This window comes from Zootermopsis nevadensis, unplaced genomic scaffold, assembly GCF_977971745.1.
Source record: "Zootermopsis nevadensis isolate Lab colony 2312 unplaced genomic scaffold, Znev_1.0 Znev_ptg000061l, whole genome shotgun sequence".
Taxonomy (NCBI): Eukaryota; Metazoa; Arthropoda; class Insecta; order Blattodea; family Termopsidae; genus Zootermopsis; species Zootermopsis nevadensis.
In genome coordinates, this window is record NW_028259192.1 from 22,200,433 (window position 1) to 22,217,559 (window position 17,127).

The 17,127-nt window shown below is 42.2% G+C and overlaps 1 protein-coding gene across 1 annotated transcript; it reads left to right on the forward strand.

Annotated features, from left to right (window-relative positions):
* Positions 1 to 208: 208 nt before the first annotated feature.
* LOC110830358 (protein twist) lies at positions 209 to 12,211 on the forward strand. The gene is made up of 3 exons (XM_022065163.2): positions 209 to 1,309; positions 3,237 to 3,406; positions 10,620 to 12,211. The coding sequence occupies exons 1-2, from the start codon at positions 517 to 519 to the stop codon at positions 3,401 to 3,403; spliced, it is 960 nt and encodes a 319-aa protein (XP_021920855.2). The 5' UTR covers positions 209 to 516; the 3' UTR covers positions 3,404 to 3,406; positions 10,620 to 12,211.
* The last annotated feature ends 4,916 nt before the right edge of the window (positions 12,212 to 17,127 follow it).

Here is a 17,127-nt window from a genome sequence, read left to right on the forward strand (position 1 = left end):
GAAGAAGATACGAAATATATCGCGAGGCAGGTGACACGAGACGACTCGTATTTTCACAAATCAACGTCGCCTTTCTTGAAGGTGCCTTGCGGGAGACTTGGAAGTGGAAATGGGAGGATCTTCTTGCATCTTCCGACCAATAGGATGGTGAGAGAGACTTCCAAGAAAGTGATGTGTTATGTACCACTGCCTCAGTTCCGCCCCAGACGAGTCTCGGGTGTGTCAACAGCGAGTGATCGCGTAGTTTTTCATTAACTTTTTTCGGTTTACACTTCGAAGACATAAAATACATTTCAGTTTCGTGGTTAACACTTTACGAACATGTGTCATTGTAACAAACATTCGTGTTTCTAAAATTTGTGTTCAGTTCCGATATCCACAAATATATCAGATGAATCCAAATACATTCAACAATTACTGTCTCTGAATATCACGTTCAAAAGTGACGATACAAGACGGAAGCTGTCATTGTTACCAACTCAGAAGAACACGACATCAAACTGAAACCAGAAACAAATGCACATCAAGACAGAAGAAGGCGACAGTCCGCTGTCGGTACGTAATCTGCCAACAATGTCGTATTACCCGGAGTCCGAGGCGTGCAACAGACACTTCCGGGACAACGACGTGGCGTCATCGGCTTCGTCTTCCCCGACGCGCTACAACGAGTACCCTTCCTTCAAGCTGTGTCCAGACGCGACGTCGAGGCTTATAGATTTGAGCCGCGGTAACTCCGCGCAGAGCGAGCCCCAACACTACGGCTCGTACCACAACTACCACCACCACGGTCCTCTGAACCAGCTTCCCGCAAACTACCTGGTGTCCACCGGCTACAACGGGCAAGAGTTCCTCGACGGTCACGTGGGTGAAGACGTGTCCGACGTTACAGCACGTCACCTGCAGGAGGACCAACAGCCGACGTCGTCCAAGACGCTGGACTCCGATGACGGCGAAGGGGTGGCGTCGGGGTCGGTCATCAAGCTGGGGACCGCGCGGAAACGCAAACAGGGCTCGACGCGACAGCTGTTCAACCAGGAGAACTGCGACAAGCACAAAGTTCGCAGGAAGTCGCAGTCCTTCGAGGAACTACAGTCTCAGCGAATCCAGGCGAACGTGCGCGAACGACAGCGAACGCAGAGTCTGAACGAGGCGTTCGCGTCTCTGCGAAAGATCATTCCCACCCTGCCTTCTGACAAACTGTCCAAGATACAGACTCTTAAGCTGGCCGCCCGCTACATCGACTTCTTGTACCAGGTGCTGCACTGCGGGGTCGGGCCCGACGGGGACAACGACGGCGGCGACAACGCAGGTCAGTCACCCCCCTCCCCCCCCCCAAAAAAAAGGGGGCCTTACGACGGCCCAAAGACTGGCAAAGGTTTACTCAAGACCTGAGGTTGTTCGATAACGGAGAACTGCAAAGAACGTTTCGACCAAGTGACAGCACAGAATGGAGAAAATTACATGATGAGGAGCTTCATAATTTGTCTCGTATTCCAGCATCCCAGTCCTCATGCAAATTTATTTAAACTTGGTGAAATATCAGGTTCTCGCGGTAGCGAGTAAGAAGATGACTCGTCTTCTGGGGTGTGTTAGAATTTTATCGACGTTTCAGAGGTGCTTGTTGCCGCTCCCTAATTAAAATTCGAGCTAAACATTATGTAAACGTAAATTATCGGTTTCTTGACGACATGTTTCGACACGTTTTAAGTTATCTTAAGGCAATTTTTCATTACATGTAAAATAAATGTGCGGGTATAACTTCAATATAATTGTAATTTGTTACTAGGAAGTTAAAGCGAACAGATGGGTTCGGTGTATAGCAGGCAAGGGGGAAATGATAAATGCATACAAACTTTTTGTGTGAAAACCTGAAGGTAAGAGACCATTAGGGATACGTGGGAGCACGATTGATGAGAGGATAATATCCCTCAGGACTCTGTTGAGCTAATTTATTAAGCAGTTATTCAAGTACTAAATGGTTTGACCAAATTGCTTTATGTTCCGGAACATTCTGGATAAGAAAGACGAATCCTAACCACACGACCGCGGAGTTGGCGTTACGCCATCCAGTCGCGCCATTCCTCCAACTGACCGTTAAGACTCGAGATACGAGATTCGTTCACAAATGCAGAGCGGAAGAAAGGATTTTGTGTTCACAGACAAGTAGATCAGTCCATCATCATAATACAAGCGTTGGAGTAAACTGCCCGACAATAATGACGGAAACCCCAAAACATTAAGGACACAAGTCATAAAAATTATCCCTTCACAGAATTACCATGACAACAGTTATAAACACGCCATCGTTATCACATTATTATTTAGTGTTCTGTCTGACGACAGGTCCATATGAGCAGGATCCTTCCATCCTTTTCTTTTCTCGGACTGGGACCTGTTCATATACGTTCTTGGCAGATGATCCAGAAGTGGTTTGCCATTGCCTTCTTCTGTGTGTGAATGGGATGCCACGGAGAAACCGGGGAAGCCCCCGGAGGAAAACTCCGTGTTGCCCAGACCACGGCCTTGCCCAACACAAGTTATAAATTCGGGCACCGCCGGGAATCGAAACCGAGACCCCAGGATTACAAGGCCAGCATAAGGTCCAAAATTCCTCGACAGCAAACGATAACCAACGAACGTAATGCTTCTAGAAAGCTAAAAAAATTTTGTTCAGAAGCCAGAGGAAATCCTAATCTGAGAGATTAGCAAGAGACATGCGTTTTAGATAAACAAGCAAGTAGACGGTTTCATTCACAAAGTTACATATCGCAAATATTTGTTTTACGAATGCGGACAAAGCAATTTTGTTTCTTGTTAGAGTTTTCAACCGATGCTATAAAATCTAAAAGTTCTTGACGATGGTGAAGAGTCAATTGAATAAAAATTTTCTTGGATATTATCCATCGTCTAGTAAATAAAATATAAAACGTAAAACGACGTTTCGGAGATGGGGCTCTATCTCCGTCTTCAGGTTCCTACTCTAGTTAGAGCCAATCCCCATCTCCGAAACGTCGTTTTACGTTTTATATTTTATTTACTAAACGATGGATAATATCCAAGAAAATTTTTATTCAAACGATGCTATAAAACTTGGTCTCGAATCATTTAATGTACATCCCAGAATATAATACCAAGCCCACCCTTGAGGTCCATGAAGGGTCGGGAGTGTCCTGGTGGCTTCTTCGCGTTTTGAAACCTTTCTGAATGTGAATTATTTCCGTTTCTCTGTGTGGCAGGAAGCGAAGCGAGGACCCCGGGTCCCTGCAGTCCCAGCACACGATTGGCACTCATGAGTGCCTCGGCTGTGACGTCATCATGCACATATATGGCCCACGAGAGGTTAAGCTACGCCTTCAGTGTGTGGAGAATGGAGGGCGACTGGAACGGTGGAGGTCACGTCTAGCAGGTCAGTTCCAGGCGGTAGCTGAAGACTACCTTGAATCACATCCACCCAGCATCCCACACAGATCATCGTTATCTGGACCAACGGCTTCGTCACAGTTTTAGCGCGAGCGAAGAACAATTTTTATGGACTCGTCCACGTCTGTCTGTCTGTGTCTGCGACGTTTTGCTTAGGACGTAGGTAACCCGCGTGGCCGTAGATAATTTCTCCGCAACAACGGGGAAAAAAAAAATTTGCGTAAAAATTACCTCGTATCACATTAGAGCAATAGTGACATAAGACGCGACACTGCGTGCGTGTATATTTTCGGTCAAGAAACCTTGAATTAAAAAGATCATTTGGAAAACCTTGACGAAGATGGAAGACAATATTAAAACCAATTTTTATGAAACAGGGTATGAAGAAATGGAGTTGTTTTAAGTGCCTTACGGGATAAGAATCAGCTGCAAAAATTTTTGAATCCGATAATGAAATTTCGGGTTCCATTTCTTTGCCTTCAGCTCTTGAAGGCGGACTCTGCCCCACGTAGTTTGTTTATTAATCTGTACTTTACGCTTAATTTTGTGAGGGTATCCAACTGTGGATGTGTGACGTGGGTGGGCTGTGTGACACTCGCCCCCGGGGGAGGGGGGGCTCATGAGGGGACCTCAAGACGGTATGAAAGCAGTCACGGAGGGCAACCCTGCACCTAGTTACGAGTGAGGACGTCAGATAGAGTTATCAGGTAAAGATGAAATCCAATTGTGGGTTATAAAACCTCGGGCTCCAGAATGAAAAAGGGTTTTATTAGCCAGTTGAGTAGCCTGTCGCATTTGCAAGGATTTACAAGTAGTTTCTCAGGCATGCCCCATACCGGAAATACGTTTTAAAAGGAGATTATGACTGAATTTTATGTAGGCCAGTAGGACGAATATGAGATTCCTGCAAGACCTAAATTTAATCGAAATCGATGCCGAATTAAGCTATCAATTCGTGAAAAGAACACACGCGGATGTAAGGCCTGTACATCGTTTAGTGTCTAGGAAACTTCCGACACCGCTGAGTACCGTACACTGACGATGGTGTCATGTTGATGGCGTAACATCTGACAACACCGACTCGGCATTAAGTCGCAACAATGTTAACTCTTGTTACTGACTTCGGGCCGCTCTCTCGTCACAGCATGACAGATGCGCCATTGTGTTCTCAGCCGGAGACTTTGGCTCAAATCTCTATCTCCATGGTAACCCTGTTGGGTCATCCTCGATCAGCAGATAGTTAGTTATTCAACTACCAAAGAAATAGAATGAGTAACACAATTCTGGACCAGCTGTATTCAGTAATTATTCCCCCCTTTAAAATCTCCCATCTACGCTTAGGTCTTACAAGTAGCTTTTTCCTTCAGATTTTCAACGAAAAAAGTCTCGTATCTAAATTATATTCTCAATTCAAAAATGAGGTCGCAAAGATTGTGGATTTTTATAACCAAACAAAGAGATTTTACAAATCGTGTGGTTATTCTGTGATATTCTGCCGTGTACGCTCGTAAAAATTGATCCGACGTTTCAGAGGTGCTTACTGCCTCCATCATCAGGGCGATTTACCCCCTGGGCAACAACCCAGAAGACAGTCAACTCATCTCCGTACCCGCCACCGTGAAAATCTCACAATCCTTAGCCCTCACAACATTCATATTAATGTTACCGTCATCATCATCTTGGTCTTACAAATAGACGTCTTCCAAGAGGTGAAAATTACACGAAAACCAGTTTATACAGATTATAATCACTGGGTTCAGTTGAGTTTCTTCTGTTTTCCTATGGAAGCCTCGAGTCTTCCGTGAAAAATCCCACGAACATCCCAATAAATAAGATGTGACGTAGCTCGTAGCTGAGGGGGGGATGTGAACAGCCACTTTGTTTATTTGTAGTTGGAAGGTAGACAAAAACAGACCCCATTATGGGCGCGACACACAGAGGATAACATTTCTCTACAGCCACAAAAACAGTCCGGTAACGAAGCTCAGCTCAGAGTAAGTAAACATTCACACAGTACATCGGGGGCGCATCCCAAGGAACGCCGTTGAACACGACAATTTTCTGGGCTGTTGCGCCGTGTAGTCTGACAGAAACTGACCGACGTTTCAGAGTTACTTAGTACCTCTGTCATCTTCCATCGCCCTGAAGATGAAAGTAATAAACGTCTCTGAAACGTCGGTCAACTATATGAGACTACACTGCGCATCACCTCAGAAGACAATCATCTTTGTACGTCGTACCGGAAAACCAAAACCAAAATGCTTTTTTGTCGTATATAACCAGTCTGTTATCCCAGGATGAAAATTATCATCAAAGAGGGTATATCGTCTTGAGGTCTGTGACGATGATAATTAATCTGGCGAAGACGTCAGTTGAGATACAGAACACAGAATCTCTAAAATGCTATTAGGACGATGGTTGGCGGTGCTATAATAAATCGGACTGCTAATATCAGGCCAGTGTCGTCTCCCAGCTAGGCCACGTGGGGTATCATCGGATCAAGTTTTTTCTCCAAGTCAGTATATTTCCACCGTTGCTCCATATTCACTTACGTCATTTGGGGGATGGACAATGGGGCTGTCGGCGGTCCTAGTTCTAATAACCCCTATCGCAACATTAAAACAAAAACAGTGGTCTGGAAACAAATGCATGGAAACTAGGTTAGCCCATGCCCGTGTCTCGTTAATAAACTACAAGACAAAATCCATCTCTCCGTGTACATAATAACGAAAGTCCGCCAACATCTTGCGTCTCCCAAACGGAGCGTAGTATAAAAAATTATAAACAAAAAATATCCCTCTTGGAGATACAAGTCCTTGAAAATTATTTTTTCCCACTATTTCGAAAATTAAGCACAGGGGTGTTCAAGAAACTTTAAGCGTCGTATAAATATCATTTGTCACGTTATAAAGACTTTCATTTCAGACATCTAAGTAATACTTAACTGTGCATGGTAGGGAAAAATACAACATAAAAGTTCCTCTTGGACACTTTTTTATATTTCAGAAATGTCACGCTCTCTAATATTAAAAGCGTTAAGACATTATAAGTCTTTCCCGGAAATTAATGTTCTAACTTCCTCTTAAATATTGTATGCAATGTATTGTATACCTCATTTTATTATACTGTATACACGTGTTCAAAACAGGGTTTATGGACTGCGCAATTACTTCTAACTATTGCATACGTTCAGCCCGATATTTTAACCCTTAAAGCCCGTGGTAACTATATGTACCACCTGCTTCAACAATAAGCAATTCTTTATTTTGTGTTTATGAGTTTCGTACAAGTCTCAGTTTAAGCAGCAATTATTTCCTTATACAGCGTTAACCAGTCGATCTTCGTAATGGTGAAGTGCGGTGTTTTCTTTTCGGTACGGACTGAATTTTTAAATACGATCTTCAGCTTCTAAGGTGCTCAGTGTTTAGTTACATTCACTAGTATATGACGCAATCCTAAGTAAATTCTATCTTAATACATCTGCATGCATATTACTGGATCCACATTTCAAAATCCCTTTTCCAAAATCTTTCCTAATATTAAAACAAATACTCCAGATAAGCGTGTATGATGATGACGAAGTCTGAATTCATCTGCTTCAGGACAGGGTCCATTGGCGGACGAGATCTCGCGAACACATTAATGAACCTTTGGATTCCATAACACGAAGAAGATTTCTAGAATGGCTTAGCGACTATCAGCTCCACGGTGATCTACAGACCGACATACGCAACACTTTCCTGTTTCAATTATTTCTCGGCACAAACCACTATTTCAGCGATAGATTATTTATTCGATGACCAATGAAAGTGACGCGGGGCTTTGATGTCAGCTGTTATGATGCACAGCAGCGCCAGTCTTTGAAATGTGGGCGGTGAGTGACTTATACCAGTGGCAGAGGGTGATACCAGGCAAGGTGGGGGGGGGGGGGTATTTAAAACATATACAACACCTCAGACTTAAGAAGAACGTATCTCGTGATTATGACTGGAGCTGATGAAAGTTCAAAGGAAACTTCAAAGGGAAATTAAAATTGTATCTGGTCTCGATGGGGCTCTCACAAGACTGAAGACCGCTTCTAGAAGGGTTGTGGCTCCTTTTAGGGAGCGCCTGCCTCACGTTCTTCCCGATCGCAAACGTAATTTCGGCTCAGGATATTAAAATCAAGCGATCGTCCACTAATGAAATGATGTCGGTCTTCTGTGCTGTAACACTGTACGGACTTGTAGACAGAGACCAACGTTTCGGAGGAACGTACTGTCCCCATCTTCAGGATATTACTACTCAGAAGACCAGCACCGCTGTAAGAACCTGGAGTATTTTATACGACTCCAACTTTTCTTCAAATGTTTCACTGTTTATGGCAAAGAGAGCAGGAACTTCAAATCAGTTAACTTTTTCAAGAATTTAGTTTTCCAATTCTTTGCAATACCACTATTAAAATCCCGTCTGCGTTATGTTAAACCAATACGCAGTTTAGTAATATCCATATATATATATATATATATATATATACGGTTGAGTAAATATAAATGATTCAATAAAACCTTGGTCATCGAACTAGTTAGGAATCATTATTATGCATTACTGGTTCTTAAAGACGTGAGAGGAGATTTCTCTGAAGTTCTATACCAGAATTTTCGTGGAGTGGCTGAAAAGTCACACAAAAGTCTCAATCAAGATGCCAGGTTCAAAATTTCACGTGTTCCCTGAGACGAGTATGAATATCGGGACGGGCCGTGTAATCCGGTACAATGTGACCTACGTTTCAAAAGTTGTTTACTGCCTCCATCATCAGGGCGATAATCTTGAAACCCAGGATACTAACGAGCAGTTCCAAACACATGTTTCCCAAAATGCAATTTTGTTTCTACCATCATGAACTCGACTTTGTTGCTTCTTACACTAACAGCAAGCAGTCCACGGGTGTGAAGACTTCGCAAATTATAATTCCATTACGTCACCACAAGATGTCAAGCTTCTCTGATACGCATTGGATTTCGGAACCGGCAAACAGCACCGCAGAGCAGACTGACGTAACGAATGCTTGTGTACGCGTTCTTTATTACAAATTTGCATAAATGCGGACCTATGTGTGACAAATTTAAAAATTCAGGCGATAACGCATTTAACAGAGTCGGCCTCATATGATAACAACGTGAAACAAAATCAATTATAAAATATCAACCCACAGAAAGACATTATTTAAGAATTCAGTCCGTACCGCGAAGAAAACATCACACTTCGCCATTACAAAACTGAACTAGTTAACGCTGTTTAAGGAAATTATCGCTATTTATTCTATGAAAAACAAAGCAAAACCCACAAACACAAAATGAAGAATTGTTGAAGCAGGTGGTACATATAGTTACCACTGGGCTTCAAACGATTAAAGCAAGATCCCGTCATCTGCCCCGAGTTAACTTGAGATAATTACGAAAAATCTCAGCGAGGACAACCGGTCGCCGAGTTGTTGCAGGCGGGCGGAGATGGAAACGCACCTATAACCGCGAAGAGGCCGTTCCTGCTACACTGACGGTGAGTGTCAGCAGTAAATTCAGATGTCAGGTGGACCTGCGAGTGTCGTCTAGGGACAGTGAAAAGTACCTAAAGCTCCAGTCATTTCTTTTAACAGCAATTCACTGAGCAGCCAGTCCGCCACTGCATACCGTGAGAGCTGTGATGCATAAGAATAAGAAGGATGTTTCCCAGGGAGACAGAGAGCGTCTTCAGAAATGAATGACATTAGCAGCTGCGACCCGACGTTGCCACTTCGCGACCTTATAACTGTCGATTCAAATTTCTACCAACAGGTGGAACTATTGTGACCTGGGATGATATTTACTTTGTGTCGAAACGTGCAGCAATTTGGATCACTGAGGTCAAAAATAGAGCGCGCGCACAGTTTTTGAGTGCGTACTCAAATACGAACCTTGAGCTAGGACTAAAAATTTATTTGAATTTGCACAAAACGTCGCAAAGTTGTGCCTAAGATATGAAGGCGTATGGAAGGCGTGGAAGTAAAGAGCTAAGTATCCTTATAAACAAGAAAAACAGGGCTTCTAGAACCTAGTTTCTGACAGCACGGAGGACGGCGATGTTGTTCTGGGTTGTGACGCCGTGTAGACTAGTACCGCTGACATTTCCTATCCCCGAAACGTCGGTATCTACCTCTGAGTCTACGCGGGTCACAACTCAGAAGAACAGGATAGTCATCCTCTCCACTGTAAGAACTTTCACAAAATGGAGTGACTTTTTTAAAATCCAAAGAAAAATGTTTTAATGGTGACGGATTCATAGGTCCGTAATCAGCCGATGTCGGACACAATCTTAACACTGATTTCCCCTGCACCATACGTGGATATAAACAGAACTGAGAAAACACCTATTTATAAATCCCGTCATCCCACAAAAATACCAACCCTTTTTGAAGATATACTTTTTATTCGTCTTCAAAATATCCTCAAAGGACATCGAAGTGAGTGCCCGGAATTTGCCACAAAATGTTCTCACAAGTCTGCTTCATCTTTCGCAAAATAAATTAAAATCCTGTCATGAGTCCCAGACATTAAAATATCTACGTCACTGTCGACATAAAAGTTTACCAATCGCTCAAGTCTTTAAACGATCAATAACTGTGTATTATTTATTATTATTATTATCAGTGTTCTGTCTGAGGACAGGTCCATATGAACAGGATCCTTCCATCCTTTTCTCGGACTGGGACCTGTTCATATACGTTCTTGGCAGATGATCCAGAAGTGGTTTGCCATTGCCTTCTTCTGTGTGTGAATGGAATAATTGTTGGGATGCCACGGAGGAAAACTCCGTGTTGCCTAGACCACGGCCTTGCCCAACACAAGTTATAAATTCGGGCACCGCCGGGAATCGAACCCGAGACCCCAGGATTACAAGGCCAGCGTTCTAACCGCTAGACCACCGTGGCGGCAACTGTGTATATTATTAAAAAATTAAATTAATGAAGAATGAACAAATTACTCGGTTTATATTTGTAGCATCTGCTGACTAATTATATGATTGATTTCGTCATTAGTATCTGAATGAAACGGACGTTAGTTTAGATATACCCACAGGGTCCACGTTCTAGATGTGTTCCATTTTTTGAATCTTTCCTTCTACGCCAACTGAAACTTATCGCTGACATGCTAACCTTTTTTTTTCATCTTTTTTTTCCACAGAATTTGACACGGGAGTGGAGCCATCTTGAAAAAATGACTGCTCTACAGTTACCAAGCAACAGTGATGGCGTGACAGTGACAGGAGACAATCGATCTGTTTCACGCACATTTCAGGGAAACAACAAATATTATTTCTGTACACGTGTTGTTCTTTGAGACAAAGCGATTTTAGGCTACTTCATGAAACTTATATTGTAAAAAAAAACTGAAACTCATCGAGTACAAAGCATCATTTAATAAACATCACAGGAGAGAAACTGATATCTCCTGACAATATGCCTATCTTGTTCTAACTTTCTATTGAGAACTAAGTGTAGTCTATAACTCAGGGGACATTAACTTATATTGTATCTAAGAACGGATGAAAGTTACATATTATTTTGCACAATATAGGTTTAAGGAGGAGAGTGATTAGCTCCACGATCCGGCTGCTTTACTCTGACCCACTGAATTAAGCTGTTGGTGTGTTATGAGCCTATGCATAATGTACAGGAGGACATGACATTTTGACTATTATTATATGGTGTTTGAACAACCTCAGGTCCCCATCTGGGCCAATTTATTAAAAACTTCGGAGCGAATATCAGGCAGAACGAGTGCCTACATTAAATATTTATCAAATGGAAAGCTGTAGCTTTGATTGTTTACGAGTAAACCTGGCATAAAGTTATATAATTTCCAGTGGAACAACAGCTTTCTTGTTACTCGCATATCCAACAAAGTTGCTTACTTAATAACTCTCTGGATGTTGGGGAAATCCGTGCCAGTTAAGAGTTGGAACATCCAGAGCTGATCTGTTGCTAAGACACAGAACGAAACCAATTTACGTCATTCAATACTCAGACTCAGTTCTCTGTAATAATATTATGTATTTATTATTTAGATGGAATTTAAATTATATTTGTTATTGAGATGGACGGGACATGTAGCGCGCATGGATGGGACAAGAGGTGTGCACCGGGTATTGGTTGGGAAGCCTGAGGGAAAGAGACTGCTGGGGAGACCTAGACGTAGATGGGAGGATAATGTCAGGCGGGATCTATGGGAGATAAGAGTTGATGGAAATGGATTTTGTTTGGCCCAGGACAGGGTCCGGTGGAGGGCTTTGGTTAGTTCGTTGATGAACCTTCCGGTTCTCTAAGCCATCTGGTCGGTTGGGTCCACTATTTGGGAAGCCTGAGGGGAAGAGAACTCTGGGGAGACCTAGACGTAGATGGGAGGACAATGTCAGGCGGGATCTATGGGAGATAGGATTGAAGGAGACTGGATTTTGTTGGCCCAGGACAGGGTCTGGTGGAGGGCTTTGGTTGGTTCGTTGATGAACCTTCCTGTTCCCTAAGCCATCTAGTTAGTTAAGTAGTTGAGGGAAAAACATTTAATTCAAAGGTATTAACCCTTTGAGGCTGAATCCCGTATAAATAATATTTAAGGATTCAGTCCGTACCGCGAAGAAAACACCACACTTCACCATTACAAAGATCAACTGGTTAACGCTGTTCAAGGAAATAACCACTGTTTTTTACTGAGAATAATACGAAGCATTTAAATACAAAATGTAGAGATGTTTATTATTAAAGCACGTGTTACACACAGTTACAAGGGTATTTTTCTAAATGTTGGATCGAGACTCCCCACAACCATCTCCATGAAGCTAATTGACCCAGAAATTCCCCGTCCTTTAAAGAGCCCGCTAACCGCCCTTATCTTGAACCAGATGAATCCATTCCTAACCACGTGTTTCTTTCTGATACGTTCAGTTATGAAAAAAGATAAAAACGTATGGTTAATTCTGATTGGTAAACCATGATTATACATTAAGGAAGATACAAAGAGCCTGAGAGTGCACATTACACCAGGTATAAATATTTATCTCGTAACGTGTGAGTGTACGCCTACATTTTGCCTCTGAGTGTACATTGGAACAGTTGCATCATGGCAGAGAAATTGTTAATCTGACCAAGTAAATACATTGGCAAACCACACTCGTGTTCAAAATTAAGCCACGTAATATTCCATCCTACAGCAAAAATGACGCCACAGTCGTGTGATCTAGAAACCCAAAGCGATGTTTTTTTTTAATGCTGAAGAGTAATTGATGGAAGAGAGTGTACAGAACGGTTGATAACACGTTTTGGCAGACTGATTTATAAATTTAGATGAATTTCTTTTGGCAAAGCTTTGGCTCGCTTGTTGGCAATAAGAAATATGTCTTCCGGGAGGCTCTCACAGGCGAACGTTACGAGGGGCTAAGTCTATACGTTTCGGTCAGGTAGAAACAAAGATGTTTTACTGCTAAACACAAAGTTAAAAATCGTATGAACGGAAAAGTTTTTCTTTCAGTGGTTTTAATTGATATAAACAAGAATCCGGGCTCCATAAATAAGTCTAAAACTTCTTGACGATGGTGAAGAGTCAATTGAATAAAAATTTACTTGGATATTATCCATCGTCTAGTAATAAAACGTAAAAAACGTAAAACGACGTTTCGGAGATGGGGCTCTATCTCTATCTCCGGTCCGGAGATAGGGATTAGCTCTATCTAGTGGGCCCAACTGAGTAGGAACCTGAAGACGGAGATAGAGCCCCATCTCCGAAACGTCGTTTTACGTTTTTTACGTTTTATTACTAGATGATGGATAATATCCAAGTAAATTTTTATTCAATTGTCCATAAATAAGACCTAAATCTCACAGCCATTCAACAACAGCCACCAGCCCGCGACGTCCCAATCAGTACACACACAAATATTTCTACGCGCTTCTAACATGAACGCATGACAGAGAGGTTATCCCTTCCCAAAGATGCTAAATCGATTTCGAGTAAATATTATACTGACAGTCAAATGAACGGGAAAATTATTGGCAGAGCTTTATTTTAGTGTTGAGATCTGAGGATCCCAAGGCAAACAGGACATCGCCCGGGGTCTTTTGCGTTGTGATTCCACGTAGTAAGGCCATAAGTTCATTTACAAAACAAGACTACAGGAGTCACAACACAAAAGATCACAAATGATAGATTTCAGTTACTCCCTTCCGCCAAACTGTCCGTTAAAATAATAACTGGGATCTTTCGTATTCCAAAACTGTGGTCCTAAACTTGGCAAAGGGAAAAAGTGATGTATACAAATAGTTGTATAATAAACACTACAGTAAAAATTAATTAATCAGCCTGTTTATAAGTTCGGCTCAACGAAATTTGCATTCCACACGGCCTTTACGCAATATGCACACCATAATTTCTTATTTTAACGGCGCAACAACCCAGAAAACTCACCGTCGTGAAAACCTCAAAACCTTCAGGAAGATAATATTAAAACGGATCTTTAATAACTGAAGTATGAAACAATAAACTGCATACGGTCCAGTGATAGGCTCTTGTAATCACAGCTAGACCTTGGGGAGGGGAAGGGGAACTTGACCATTTAAGTTAATACCAACATTTTAACAAAGACCCTATAAGTTACGCGGGTGTAACAAATGGAATCATTTCTGCAACATTATCGCGTGCAGGGGCCCAGTGAGCGGGCCTAGCAGCCTTGTCGTCAGACCGCTTTATGTTCACAGCCGAGAAATAAAGCAAACAAACGAGCAGTGTCACCCGAAATTAAACAGTAGTGATGACATTGTTACACGCAGACGAGGCGCGTCGTTAAACGTAGTCGCAAGTGGTCACAGATACTTCCTACTAGGAACGCGCGGGAAGGGTGGGTTTTTTTTCTCATAAGACAGCGATTATTCGGGTGATACAGAAACGGAATTTGAAATTTCGATAGTTCGATTCAACTAATATTTTCACAGGATAATCTATTTCTCTGAGATATATCTCAGTATTATGCTCTCATCAAGGTCCACACCTGCATCTCCCAAGCGATATCTAACCTAGAAACACTCGAAACAACTTCATACGCATGACACATGCTCAATCAGCTGATGTATTACATGAAGACAATAAGACTGTGAAAAATGACAGCATTTGGACGAAAAATGTGTCGATCCTTTGACGTCGAAGCTCGTCTAAATAATATTTAAGAATTCAGACCGTACCGCGAAGAAAACACCACACTTCACCATTACAAAGATCGACTGGTTAACGCTGTTTAAGGAAATGATCGCTGTTTACACTGAGAATCATAGTTCGTCTGATTAATATTAAAGAATTCAGTCCGTACCGCGAAGTAAACACAACACTTCACCATTACAAAGATCAACTGGTTAACGCTGTTTAAAGAAATAATCGCTGTTTACATTGAGAATCATAGTTCGTCTGATTAATATTAAAGAATTCAGTCCGTACCGCGAAGAAAACACAACGCCTCACCATTACAAAGATCAACTGGTTAACGTTGTTTAAGGAAATAATCGCTGTTTATACTGAGAATCATACAACGTAAATAAAATAAAATTTAACAGTTACTGACTGTTGAAGCAGGTGGTAAATATAGTTACCACTGGGCTTCAATGTGCTCATATCGAACACGACAGGATGCTGTATTACAGAATAGGAGGGCAGTCTGTAACATCCACAAACTCCGAATGAAAAACCATGAGACGCGGGACACTAAAATATGAGAAAATTAATAAGAGGTATGAGTTAGAGAAAAGGAACAGAACGAGAAGGAAGGAGCTACAGGAGAATAGGAAGATGACGGAGAAAAATGAAGACTGCAGAATTTTTTTTATGGAAGTCACGTATGGGACTACATAATTTTCAGAAAACCGTCACTGGCGATCAGTGTCTGAAAAGCGCAAAATCAGTTCTGAAATTTCTGCGGCAATAACTGAGACTACCTGTCTCGTCGGCGCATTTTTGGAACGGGGCGACCGGACGAAGCGAAAGCCTGGCGTGGAATGCACGTAACGAGATACCGAAGTACCTTATTCCGGATAAAAATACAAACAAATGTGTATTAATAGCGGAAGTGACGTTGAATGACAGGCAGGACTGGTACTGCGCTACGCTTGGCCGGAAACGACGCCCTAGCATCGGACACAAACGGTGCCTCTGAAAGTGACGACCCATCAGAAATCATCAAGACTTCACGCAATCTTGCGGGCACAAGGCGCCCTAAAACGTTTAAATAATTCCACGGAACAGAAAAAATTCTTCGACTCTTGTCTTATTTATAGTTGTTTAACGACGCTTTATCAGTAGCTCAGTCTGCATACCATTAAGGATGAAGAATAATGAATTGGAAAGGGTGTGGAAGACAGCGGTCGTGGCTTAACTTAAGCTACTATCCCGGCATTTGCCTGGAGGGATTGGGGAAAAACCACGAAAACACCCATCAGGATAGCCCGTCTCCGAGCCGAAGTTTAAACCAGGGACGAAGCAGGAGTATTAACCACTCGACGTTCGACTCTTATGAAATCCGTAAGTTCGTCATTGTTCTCACAATTCCCCGTCACTGATCAAATCAGTCCACACCCTCACATTCTACTTCCCCAAGATCCATCTTAATGTTATCCTCCCATCTACGCCAACATGGCGCCTACCAGCACACAAAGAAAAAGTTGAAGAATGTCTTAAAAGAGTTGGCGTGGAGCAATTGTCAGATGGGGATATATTACACCACTCACTTGTCTCGTATTATTTGCTGGCCATAATCTGCGCGTTTATAACAAGCCTCTTCATAAATGCCAAGTACCTGGTTACAATGACTCGATGATTCGACAGTCAGAACTTACGAGCTATAAAAATTGTATCCAAATTTTAATCCTTAATCCTTTGAAAAGGAAGGCCTCAAAATAATATTTAAAGACTCAGTCCTTACTGCAAAGAAAACACCACACTTTACCATTGCGAAGAACAATTTGTTAAAACTACTTACGATAGGTTCTAATTGTTTACGCATGTAGTAACATGGAGTTTAAATGGAAGGTAAAGGTTGAATTTCCATTCGGGGCAAAAGAATAGAAATCGTGAATTTTTGAGCTGTGAGGTTAACAAACCCTAAAACCTACGCTGAGGAATTCTCGGGATTTACGCTTACGAAACTTGCTGGGATTGTAATGACAGGTAGTTGATTACTGTTGCGGTAACGGAATTCTGTACCGAGGTGAACGACCTCTGAAAAGCGGCGTCTGAGGTTCTCAAGGGTAGCAGCGCCGTTCAGTCTGGCAGAGAAGTAGGAAGTATACGTACGAATGACAGAAAATTAGGGGTGGAATTTTCGAGTCAATTCCATTAATATTAAGATCTTTAACATTCCAGAATATCCCAGAATACGTCACCTTCATAATAGCCACTCTGACCAATGAAAGCAATCTTTGACAGAATTATTTAACGCCCTCTAAAAAAATGCGTGGTTATTTTGCCGCCTGATCAAGGTTGCAAAGTTGTCGAAAGCCACGTTTGTAATTATTCTTTGGACGGAGGGGGACAACTACGTAAATGCCATAGAAAGTCAAGTCGGTGGAATCTATTTCCGGAAATGAGTTTTACGTTTGATTTTCCATCATTTTCGCCTGGCCTGAACCGGAACATTGTTTGTGCTACCAGGCCCAGGCCT

Bases quoted from the DNA above. Each gene is read 5' to 3' on its own strand.
- LOC110830358 (XM_022065163.2), top strand. From the start codon at position 517: ATGCACATCAAGACAGAAGAAGGCGACAGTCCGCTGTCGGTACGTAAT. The intron at 1,310-3,236 runs GTCAGTCACCCC...TCTGTGTGGCAG, and splicing joins CGACGGCGGCGACAACGCAG to GAAGCGAAGCGAGGACCCCG.